This window comes from Sminthopsis crassicaudata, chromosome 5 (genome assembly GCF_048593235.1).
Source record: "Sminthopsis crassicaudata isolate SCR6 chromosome 5, ASM4859323v1, whole genome shotgun sequence".
NCBI classification, from domain to species: Eukaryota; Metazoa; Chordata; class Mammalia; order Dasyuromorphia; family Dasyuridae; genus Sminthopsis; species Sminthopsis crassicaudata.
In genome coordinates, this window is record NC_133621.1 from 251,469,694 (window position 1) to 251,482,405 (window position 12,712).

At 36.2% G+C, this 12,712-nt stretch overlaps 1 protein-coding gene across 1 annotated transcript in view; it reads right to left on the reverse strand.

Moving 5' to 3' along the window:
* The window catches only part of E2F7 (E2F transcription factor 7), a 49,696-nt gene that overhangs the window by 19,146 nt on the left and 17,838 nt on the right, over positions 1 to 12,712 (reverse strand). Inside the window, exons 4-6 of the mRNA XM_074270835.1 lie at positions 11,453 to 11,621; positions 3,721 to 4,008; positions 1,351 to 1,509 (exon numbers count right to left, since the gene is read on the reverse strand). Of these exons, the coding sequence (XP_074126936.1) occupies positions 1,351 to 1,509; positions 3,721 to 4,008; positions 11,453 to 11,621 (616 nt within the window). The remainder of the gene's footprint in view (positions 1 to 1,350; positions 1,510 to 3,720; positions 4,009 to 11,452; positions 11,622 to 12,712) is intronic.

Sequence of the window (12,712 nt, forward strand, 5' to 3'; positions counted from 1 at the left end):
AGCCTATTTCATATCATTAAATAACAAATATTTATTAAATGATTGCTAAGTGATAGGTACTGATACCTAGGATACAGAGAAGAAACAAAAGCCTGCCCCTGCCTTCAAGTCTAAATAAGGAATACTCTGCAAATTTCATTGTCAAGATGCCATGTCCTAACTAGGCAATATGTGGCAGTAAGGTAACATTATGGGTATAATGGAAAGAGTACTAGTCTCTAAGTTATGAAAACTTGAGTTCAAACACTTAGACATTTCCTGGCCATGGAATGCTGGGCAAGTTACTTAACTTCTCAGTGTTAGTTTCTGAGGTTATCTATAAAATTAAGAGAAAGGGAAATTATGAGAGCTGATACTTCTCAGGGGTTTTGTGAGGATCAAATGAGATAACATATGTAACGTGCTACAAAAATGACATTACTGACATCACCATAATTATTGTAACATACATAAAGTGCTATATAAATGATATTATTTTTTACTATCATTATCATAATTATTATAACATATGTAAAGTGCTACGTAAAGGATTATCACTGCCATCATCATAATTATTATGATATTTAAAGTGCTACAAAAATGTTATTTCAACTGTCATCATCATCACTATTATTCTAATATATGATATGCTATATAAAGTATATCATAACTGTCATCATCATGATTTATCACACCATATGTAAAGTGTGACATTAATGATATCATTGTCATTATCACCATTACAATTATTTTAACATATAAAGTACATCAACATTATCATCATAATTATCATAACACATGTAAAGTGTTACAGAAATGATACTGTCATCATCATTATAATAATTATAACATATGAAGTGCTATATAAATTATATCATTATTGGCACTATCACCATGATTATAATAAAATTTATAACATAAGATATTAATATCAACATCATCTTTACAACATAAAAAACATTACTGCCAATGTCTTATATTCTTATCTTTCACAAGAATATGCAGAAGGTAGGAGAAAAAGAAGAGTCCCTAGACACTCGCCAGGATATGTTTGAGAACTTCATGATTCCAAGTACCTTCTCTATCCACCACACCACTTAGCTATTTCAGTGACTTCGTCTGAACTGATGGAGAAGAAAAGAGGACATGAGCTCTATTCCTGGCCCTGCTATTTCATATCACTCTAGCCTTTTATTTTTCTGGGCTTGCTTTTTCAAAAATAGAACAAGGAAGTGGGTGGGACTAAAGAATTTTTCCAATACCTCCATTCGATTGTCTAAAATTACAATCATCTGTTCTAAGAAATCAATTAGGAGAAAACCACATCGAGTTGTTCACCTGGCACCAGACACTGTCTGGTTGGATTCTTACTTTTAAACTTGCTATGATCAGCCACATCTTGGCTCTCTTCTATCAGTATCTTGGCAGCGACATCTAGGGTGACTATCTTAGTCTTGGAGACAAGGAACAGCATGACAAACTTCTGGCTCATTATTCGCAAAGATTTGTCTTTTCTGCTGTTTGCAGATGCTACAAAGAGAAGAGAATACAAATCAAAAGGCAACCCTCAACAGAGCAAAGCCATTCAAAGGGCAGTACTGAAAATGAGCTTGGAGAACAAGGACCATGCCTTTAAAAGTCTGGTTTCTTTCTGCAATTTTGTTGAAGTAGGGAATTCGCTCTACTTTTGTGGACAAGCACCTGTTCTGCAATTTATAGTCCTAAAAGAGTTATATGGGGCATCACCCAGGAGACTTAGAGATCTTCTATCACCTCACATTAGTAGAATCTTTCCTGACAATTTCCCATTTAAATAGGAATGGGATTATGTTGAAAGCCAGGGTCATAGCTTTTGACTTCAAGGCTATCTTTCTATCCATCATACCATGCATCAGGGTAGGAATATAATTTGATCCAAAGGATGAGGTATGACTATAATTACACAACAATTATTTTCCTGGGCAGCTTAAAACTACTTTGTCTTTTCAATTCAATAAATATTTATTAAGCACCTATTTGGTGCCAGGCACTGTGCTAGGTCCTAAGGATACAAATAAGACAAAGACAAGTCACTGCCTTCAAAGAGCTTACAGACAATGTTTACAGACAGGACTTTTTTGTTTTTGTTCTGTTTAAACAAAACATTTCCCATTAACTTCCATCCTGTTCAATAATGTCCTTTCATGTGACATAGAAATACAGTTATATAAAAGAAACCAACACAATGACCAAATTTGATCATACATGTCTCATTGTGCACCTGTGGTCCACTCTATCTCTTTTGCTAGAAGGGATTTTGAAGCCATTGGATCCTCCCTTCTCTGGAGCCCCCATTTTACAGATGAGTAGCTGAGAGACAGTGCTTCAGTGACTTATCTAGGGTTACACAGCCAGGTAGGTCTTTTATGGGGTGAATCTCAGTTTTCTTAACTGCAAGTGTTATTGAATTGGCCCCAAATGCCAAAGCCTTTAACAGTTTGTATTTCCATTACTATGGCTATTGTGTTATATATAGTGTTCTCTTGTTTCTGCTGATTTAAGTTTGTATCAACTCCTGTAAACTGAAGGTAGCATCAAAATACTTAAGCATTGGAAAATGTTCCTGAAATGTACTGTCAAGTAGCCAACAAAGGAAGGCTATTTTTAAAAAAACAAAACTCAAAAGTAGCAAAGCTGTTTTGTGTGTGTGTGTGGTACTGATTTTTAAAAAAGAATAAGCCAAAGATGGCAAAGTCAAGTGTTGTATATGGAGGATGTATGAAAGTGCTGAGCTTAGGGTCAGGAATACCTGAGTTCAAACCCCATCTCGGATACTTACTAATTGTGACCCTGGGCAGATCTCTCAGATACTAAGTACCTCAGGCAAACTCTCTTAAGAATAGTTGCCAATTTGAATTATTTGCCATGGCTCTGGACAAAAAAAAAAAAAACAACTAAACAAAAAAACAACAAAAAAAGACCAAAATTAATAAGAAAGTGTATTGAAATGTTGATTTAACATCAGAAACAAACCACTAAAGTTTAGAAGTCTCCATGAAAGCTTAAAGAAATACAACATTAATTATCTACTATAAGCAAAGCATTGTGCTAGTCACAGATCATTTCCCTTTTTGTCTTTGAATTGCCTAGTATCTGGATAGAGTACTGGACTCAGAGTTAAAAAGACTAGAGTTCAAACATCTTGGATACACAATAGCTGTGTGATCAAGTCACTTGCACTTGCATCAAGTGCAAGTCACTTAATCTGTTTGCTTCAGTTTCTTCATCTGTAAAAAGGGAACAACCGCAGTACTTGCCCAAAGAAATAGTGCCTGGCACATAATAGATGCTTAATAAACGTGTACTGAATCAAACTGAAAATTGTTGTGAGGATTCAATAAGACAATAATTGTAAAATGTAAGTAAAGTTCACTCTACAAACCTTAAAGTACCATCTCCTGCATAAATCACCCAGCCTTTCAGGGATCTAGGGAACTTTTTAAGTTAAAAAGAAGGTACCAACTTGTATTGGTGGGAAGCATTTCCTCATCTTATAGATCCCCATATCAATACTCTAACTTCTACCCCTATAATTTCACGTGTGATAAATTACTGTTGGATTTTAGTGGAGAGAATTTTGGGGAAAAAGACAGGGAATTAGAAGAAATCTCTAAAGCTGCAGATTTGGCATCTTTCACTCTAGCTCTGAAAGTGTTAGAGAAACACAGCTCTCTCTGTTACCTACATGGTCAGCAAACTCACCAGAGATACAATCCGGCTCAGAGAAATCCAATAACTGTTGGTCTTGCTCTAGGAAACCCTCCCTTTTATGCTCTCCAAATTTATACTCCATGAGGTCAAGTTCCTTTTGGTGAAAATAAGCCATCTGTTCTTCATATTTCTGTTCCTCTCCTAGTCTCTGGAGGTTCTTCAAGGTTTTTTGGAGGCCATGCCGTCCATGCCAGCCATACTGATTTTTGGCTACTCGGCTAACCATATGCAGGGACTCCAAAACATTCACAATGTCATAGATGCGCCTCCGTTCCACGCCTATTGGAAGAAACAAAAAAACAGCATCAAAGCTGCTATGACACCAAGCACACACTTCAGAGTCCAAACATCTGGATGACAGACCCAACCTACAACAGGTTTTAAAAAGTTTCTAGAGCAGAATACTGCAAATGGTGGTGGCTAAGTAACTGATGGAAATGAATTATTTTTCTTATTTCTTGGAATGATCCTTACTAGCAAGATTTAGAGATGGTATGGATATAATCTATACTTAATTCAATAATGGCACTAGCTTCCTTCCAAGGCTAGCTTCTGTGCTACTTTCTCCATGAAATCTTTTCTCTCTCCCAATCATCTCACATCTGTTATGTACATATAATATGCACAAATGTGTGTACATAAAGATATATCTTATACTTTATACATTGTGTGTGTGTATATACACATGGCACCTCCCCTGGCTAAACTGTTGACTCTTTGAGGGCAAGGTCTATTTCATGCTTGTCTTTGTCATCCAGCACAGTGTTTGGCAAAGAGCAGAACTTCAATAAAGATAAGCTGATTATTTTGTCTGTGATGTATAAATGGTAGAAAGACTTTTTAAATAGGACTTGGAAAAGTAGTTTGTTAGAATGTAAGTTCTTTGAAAATAAGGATTATTTCATTATTTGTATTTGTGTCCCTAGCATCAAACATATATAGTAGGTAATAAATACTCCATTGAAGTTCTCTAAAAGTTCTGAAGTGCATAAAATTTAACAACATGTGGTGATTTATTTTAGATTTACCCATTGTCTTCTGTGTATATTCAGTAAAATGATAATTTTTTTTGAATGGGGGGAAGGAAAGGGAGAGAACAAGCATTTATTAAGGACCTATTATGTGGCAGACACTGAAGTGTTTTAACAAATGTTATCTCATAAGATCGGCCATTTCACTTCATCTGTAGTGTGGAAAATCTCTCCACCAATGCATAGTTGCTATTTATCTATAACTATAATCTTAGGAGTTGCTTGGGATTACTGAGGGATTAAGCGATTGGCCCACTGTCATACAGCTGATCAGTGGGAGTAGTCAATCCTAGATCAGTTCTCTATCCATTATGCAACAACTTTCATGTGAAGTACTTTATATTATAGTTAATCATGTACATGGCTTCTCTTCCCTGTTAAACTATAAGCTTCCTGAGGGTAAGGATTACAAAATTCCCATTTTTTGGCCACAGTATCCCATTACAGTGCCTTATACATAGAAGATACCAAAACGCACCTGCTGGATTGAAATGTCTGACTCATTTTTTAATCTATAGCTAAGAATGTCAACTACAAAATACCTATATCTAATAATTGAGAACTGGCCTCAGTCAGAACAACAAAGGTTCAATTCTTACAGCCATGTGCCTAGTACACCTCTCAGTATTTCAGGAAATTTTCAAAGACTAAGTTACTAAAGTTACTAAGAACAGGTGCTAAACTACTTTAGAAGAGGAAGACTCCTAAATCTATGAAATCATAATTTGGACCCTCCTTTTTCCCCAAAATTCTAAGAATTAGTTCTTCAAATATCTTCCCCTTCCTTGACACTTGGGTCACGCAGAAACATTTTTTAAATTCTTCTAAGATCATAATAGAATAAATAGCTGCTAAATATTTCATGGTTTTCAATTTTTATAGTGGTAGCCTGAGGGACTCAAGTTAATATTTAAGAGAGTGCTAGATTTGAATTGGGGATCTGGGTTTGAATCTTGCACTAGACATTTCCTAGGTAGGTGACTCTGGGTAAATCACACAATTTCTCTGGCCCTCAGTTCCTTCTTTTATAAAATTGCCCTGCCTTCAATGATCTGAATGTGATCTGGGATACAGAGCTAAGAAAATGGGCATTTGTCTATTAAGATATTGGAAAAGGAGGACAGGTAGGTGGTGTAGTGGATAGAGCACCAGCCCTGAAATCAGGAGGACCTAGTCCTGACACTTAACACTTCCTAGCTGTGTGACCCTGGGCAAGTCACTTAACCCCAATTGTCTCAAGGGAAAAAAAGATATTGAGTAAAGTTCTAAACCAACAATCTACAAGATACAATACTCCCATTGGGATTTTGCCTCCTTAAAATATTATCTAGTCACAAGGATGGGTATCAGAATTCTGAAGGCACTAACAAATCTGAAGGGCCTTTTGAATTACCATGAGTTGGCCTTTGTATGTTTTAAGTGAATAGGAAGACATGTTATAATGGCCTGAGCCTACTAGGAAAACTGCCAAGAGTCTATTTTCAGCACTTGAAGCCAATTAAATCTTGGGATAATTTCCTTGACTCTTAGGAAAATAATTAACATGTGGGGAGGAAAGAGTAGAATATTGGGGATAATCCTGGCTTATCATTCCATCCCATATATACAGAGGATTACCTGATATACAGAGGAGATCTCATCTCAATAAATGGTCACTGAATCTATCTGGTTAGATGAGACCAATGTAGAAATGAATCTAGAAAGAATTCTTCCCCATATGTGAATTGTTTGATTTACCAACAAGCACTCTACCTTTTCTGAATTGATTTACTCCATTTGTTCTGATGTAAGTATCCCTGACAAAAGAATTCTGACATCTCTCAGAAAACCATAGCAATTATAAATTATTGCCTTCTATCTGGTTGGCTGTCTGCCTAGTTTGTGTAATTAGGATGGACTAAAATTAACAGAGAACTGTTGCCCTTCAAAACTCTATCGTGGGAGATATACTTTTAATCAAACAAACTGTACAACAAAAATGTTGGTTGCTACAAGGTTATTTTCTGGTCATATGCACTCAAAAGAACTGAGAGTTCAATTCTAAGGTTCTGGTTGATGAATCTAATGGGAGATTTTTCTTTCCAGAAATTGTCACAGTCCACAATGGAATATCTCTGGTATGAAGGCAGATCAGACCATATGTCTAGGACAAGCCATTCCAATGTTTTCATATATTTACTTTGAAAATAAGATTTAGATAGCTGCCACCTTAGTGCAAACCCTTATCACCTCATGCCTAGATTATTGTAATAATAACAGCCAACCAGAGGATAGGTCTTCTTGTCTCCTGGAGGACAGGTACTGTGTTTTCCCCCTTTCTTTATATCCCTAGTGCTTGGCCCATAGTAAGAACTTAATAAATTCTTTCTGATTTAGATTAGATTATATACTTTGCTCAGAGAGTAGGAGAGAACAGAAATGATCTCCACTGGCAAAGTCAGTGATGGTACACAAAAAATTCCATTGTCACAATTTGTTATACATTCAATTAAACTCCTAAGTTTTCAGCAAACTGAAAAATGAAGACGAAAATCTGGCCACCTGTCAGGGCTGTTACAGAAAGAAATCCTGTATTAGGTGGGAAACTGATCTAGATAAAAAAAATTTTAGAACTGGAAGGAACCATCTAGTTAAATCTCCCTCATTCCACAAATGAGGAAATTGAGGCAGAGAGATTAAGCATTTACCCAGAATCAGAAAATTAGTAAATATATAAATTGGTATTTCAACTCAGTTCTTCTTGATTCCAAATCCAGTAACTGATCCTTTATATCTCTAAAGATCAAACACCAGATAGAGATTTAGGAGACTTAGCTTTTGAGTCTAGCTCTGTTACTAATTAGCTGCAACTGTGGGAAAGTCTCAAATCCTCTGTGGGCCTCAGTTTCTTTACCTGGAAAACAGGGGATTTGGAGATGACTTTCACAATCACTTTTAGTTCTGACAGACGAAGAACTCCAGGAGTTCCTAATTTGGGCTCTGTGAACCTGTTTCTTAATATTCTGATAATTTCATTAAAATAGGATTGATTTCCTTTGTAATTTTATGTAATTTATTTTAAGCAGTTAAAACCATTATTTTGGGAGGGCTTCAGACTGTCTAAAAGGTACAGGCCACAAAAGGATAAATACCTCAACCTGGAAAATAATATAAGGCTGAAAAATGGTAACTGCTAGATTACTATGTGAAAGGAAGCCCTGAAATATTCTGTCTATATGCAGCAACCTTACCAAGCATGAATAATTTTAAATATCTGCTTGCTATTTTATGAAAAGTTCAATTTCAAAGATCAACTAGCTACCTATCACCTTCTGTCTTTGTCCACTTTAGAGGAGTCTGCAGTAAAAAAGTAGACAGCTAGCATTTTCTTTTGGATCCAAATAATTCTTCTAATCCTGGTTATGACATTAGTTCCACCACTGAGGATTTATATATCATTACCCTCCTCAAATTCCCATTAGTCACTGATTAAGCTTTTTACAAACCTCCCTCACCCCAACAGATTGATTATATCTTCTTTTCGTGCTCTCTGTGTTTTAATGTTAGTCAAAGAAAAATCTTATTCTTTCATTTTCTCACCCATCATTTTCATCTCAAATCTGTTACATTAAGATCTCAGGAAAATGATGCTTACTCCACTGATTTGGTTTATGCTATCATTAATTCAGATTTTACAGATAAAAAAATTAAATTCTAAAAGTTTTAAGTGATTTGTTTAGAGTCAAACAAATATTGAATAGCAAAGTTAGGATCTGAACCCAAATCTAGTTAAAAATTGGGGTCTCCATTTATAGTCTCCATTGTCCACACCCTAATTAATCCTGAAAGCCCTTAACTGGAATGAGATGGAGTCAGAGGATTTGGACTTAAAACCAGATTTTGATATAACTATGTTCAGATACTTAACTTCTTCAATGTCTGTATCTGTAAAACGAAGATATTTGTACTTATAGAGTTACTATGAAAAAAAAGAGCTTTTTTTGTAAAGAGTAAAGCATTACTGACTCATGGCTAATTATCTGGTCCTGTTGCCAAGGCTTTGAGTAATGTTGAAAGGTTTCCTAGAATAGTCACAATATACTATCTAGTCACTACTTTACTACCTGTACTTTGGGCACAGTGCTCTAGTAGACTGGGATTTACAGGCCTACCTGGCTTCCCCATCTCTGAGGCTCTTTTTTAAGCCTTGTTGAGCTGGAGAGATATATCATCTGACTTCAAGCATCAGTTTCAATTACACTAGGAGCTCTGGAACCAGATCTAAGTGGGAGCTCCAACTGAGACAGGCAATGACAAGAAACTACAATGGATCCCACTGGCCCTATAGTGGCCCCATTTTCTCAGTAGAATATATAAGCATTTTACTTCTGGCCCTATTTAACCTAAAAGGCTAGAGTTCCCTTTAGCTTTATAAATCCAAGAACCTTCTTTTCTCAATCCTTGCTCCCAACATGTTGTTTCTAGTCTTGACTGGTCCATTCTTAAATTCAGTTATTGGTGCATGTTGCTTTCTCCTGCTAGTTCTGGGAAATGTCACCAATAGAACTTAAAATTAATTGTCCCACATTGTCATTATCTAATAGTTTCTGCAATCCAAAAAGTCTCTATATGGCATAGATTTATCCTAGAAAAATTGAATCAGCTTAAACAACAAAAATCAGGAAAAGATGAGAAGACTTTCAAAGCTGATTTGAATGATCACATACTATCAGAAACTTTTCTTAATTTTTAGTTGTTAGCAGTCTACCTATTCCCTAACCTGAAACTCCTTTATTTCATATTTATTTACGTATGCTCATGTTATTTACCTCTTACAATAAGCTATTTGAGTGCAGGGACAACTTCATTTTTTGTCTTTGCCAAGCACAGGGCAGATACCTAATTAATGCATGTTGAATTGAATTCAATTGAAAATACAATTCATAGTATGAAAATTGATTCAGTCTGCTAAATTTTGAAAAGGCTGGTCAACAGGTCACCAAGGTTTAGAGCATCACTGATCCAATCTGAAAGCTTTGTATGGCTTATGTTTAAAGAATTCTTTTCTTCACGGGTCTGTGTATTTCAGACATGGCATCTTCACTTTCCAAACACCCGTGTAGGTACCTTCTTCCCTTCCCTTTCAGGTCTCTTTTATGTGCTCCTATTTTTCTATTAGAGTATAAATGCCTCAAGATCAGGAATTCTTTTCTTTTTACTTGTGTTTTTATTCCCAGCACACTATCTGGGATATATTAAGCGCTTAATAAATGCTTGTTGCATGCCTTAAAAAAAAGAAACAGAGAACCCAATTTTTGTGACATTTGGAGGGGAGAGAAGGAAAACAATAGATAAAAGAGAGCTCCTGAGTCACTTTCTCTTCAAAATTTTTTTTTAAAAAGGTGTTTCTGAAATGTGAGCCTTACATTTTTAGTGATGTAATAGGAAGAGCACAGGGTTTTGAATCAGGAGGACCTGGATTCAAATCCTAGTGGCTCTTTTGCCACCTATGTAACTTTGGGTATGTTGCTTAGCTGAAATGCAATGGAAAGAACTCTGGCTCTTGAAGGTAGAGGTCCTGAGTTCAAAATCTGCCTTGTATACTAAGTGACTGAGTAAATCACTATGTCTCAGTTTTCATCTGTTAAGGGGATGATTGGATTAGATAGCTTGAAATCTCTTCCAGCCCATGATTTTTTGTTTGTTTGTTTTTTTTAAACTTCTCTGAGCTAAGTTTTGTTACCTGTGAAATGAGAAGGTTGGACTAGCTGATCTCTAAGGCTCCTTTCTAGCTCTAAACCCTAATAATATTTCTAAAGCCCCTGTCTTATATAACCTGTAAGCAGGTACTATGGCATTCCTATGGGGAACCTAAGTCACAGAGGTAAAACCAACTTATTCATGGCCAAATACCTAACTGAGAGCCAGAACTTTATTTCTAAGTTTTTAGGATCAGAATTCACAACTCATTTTTCAAATGAGAAAACAAACTCTGAGAGGCTCAAGGCTGTACATACAGTAAATGACAAGGACAGGCCTTGGCGTACTTTCTCTGACTTGAAGCTCAGACCAGATGTGCTTACCTCTAGCCCAGCTCAGCTCCTATGTTCCAGACTTTTACACCAAAGGTGCCCCTACATAGGTACTTCCTAACCCTTTCTCCTAATTTTACTTGTTGTCTTTCCCAAGAATGAAGCTCTTTGAAGGCAGGCAGGCAGGGACTGTCCCTTTATTAAATTTGTATCCCCAGTGCTTGGCTCATAGTTAAGTGCTTAACATTTTTATTTATATTTTATATATGTTTAATCTAAACTTTCTACTTGCAACATTGTAGTCATAAATGAAAGCATTGTTATCAAAAAGGGAAAAACTGACCTTCATATTTCAAAGATGTGAAAAGCACATATATACAAAGAATTGTAGTTTAAAATGGCATGGTCATGTTAACTCCTTTCACCTCAATAATTAATAAACATTTATAAAATATCCACTTATGCCAAGCACTGTACTAGGAGTTCTTATAAGATAGCATTCCCCTTGAAGTACTCACTCTTTACACAATTAAAGAGATGCAACCCAGAACTTAGAGGCAGATAAAAATCATGTCTTCCTTTATCACATTCATTATCTGCAGTCTTTGAAGAGATCTCAGTTTAAATGGACCCCCTTTTTCTGATTAGCTTCCCAAAGACTGTAATCCTGAGCATACATACCCAGACTGGCTGCTACTTCATCCAGGGATATTGTTGTTTTTTCAGTGGACAAGGGGTAACTTGGATAGCGAGCCAGAAACTTTTGGCACAGGAGTCCTAAGCTCTTCTGCTTCCTACTTGGCCGCTGCTTTTCAAATTCATCTATAGGGCCTTCCCCAACAGCATCAAGCTTGAGGAAGTGGAGGGGAGGAAGGAATGAAGAGGAAAATAAAACAACCCATTAATATATAACAATAGGTAATACATGAGGAAAAAACAAAATCATTAAATTTTACTTCTTTAACTTTTCTTGACTTCTATTCATTATCTTTTCTGTACTGGACTTGTGATTTCATTAATATAATTTCTGATGAGAAAACATCTACCAACATAGATATGAAACTTGGAAATTTAGGAACCCCAAGATATGAATGTTAAGTGACTTGCCCAGGGTCACACAACCAGTGTGTGTCAGAGAGGAAAGAAATATGCATTTGTATATAATTCTATGTTATTATTTATATATTATTACATAGCTTATTTATGATGCCTACTGTGGGCCTCATTTAATGTCCAAAACAACCCTGAAAAATAGGTGCTGTCATGAGTCAAACAGTTATGCTGTTATGAGTCAAACAGAAGTTAGATGTCTTGTCTAGGATCACACCAGTAGTAAGTTTCTGAAGCAGGACTTGACCTCAGATCTTCCTGACTCATGCCAGCTCTCTATCTATTAGGACACACTGCTCCTCAACCCTTATCTTTTAAGTAAATTAAAATGATGCTCCTTTGTATTATGAGGTTAAGTGAACTAACAGCTGGTTTAAAAAAAAAAAAAAAAAAAGAACAGGGCAGCTAGATGAGGGTCTTGGCCCTGGAATCAGGAGGACCCGAGTTCAAATCGTCATGACTTCAGACCTTAATATTTATCAACTATGTGACCCTGGGCAAGTTACTTAACCCCAATTGCCTTGCTAAAGGGGAAAAAAAACTGTCTTAAAAAAAGAACAACTTCGAATAACTACTAGGTGATCGAACCTGTGTGATGCTTGCTTTCTAAGCCCAGAACTCTTCCCTCCCTATGACCCAAATGTCTGGCAAATCAGCTCAAATAGCCTAACTATGAATGCCCAAGAGTCCTGAATGTGCTTCTTTTTCCTCTAGACTCATCTTTTCTTCCTTATACAGCCTCGCAATGGCTGGAATGTAGAACAGAAGAAGTTGTTCAATTCTTCTGTCAGTCAGCCAGTCACAAAAGCCTACTCTGGGTTAGGCATCAGT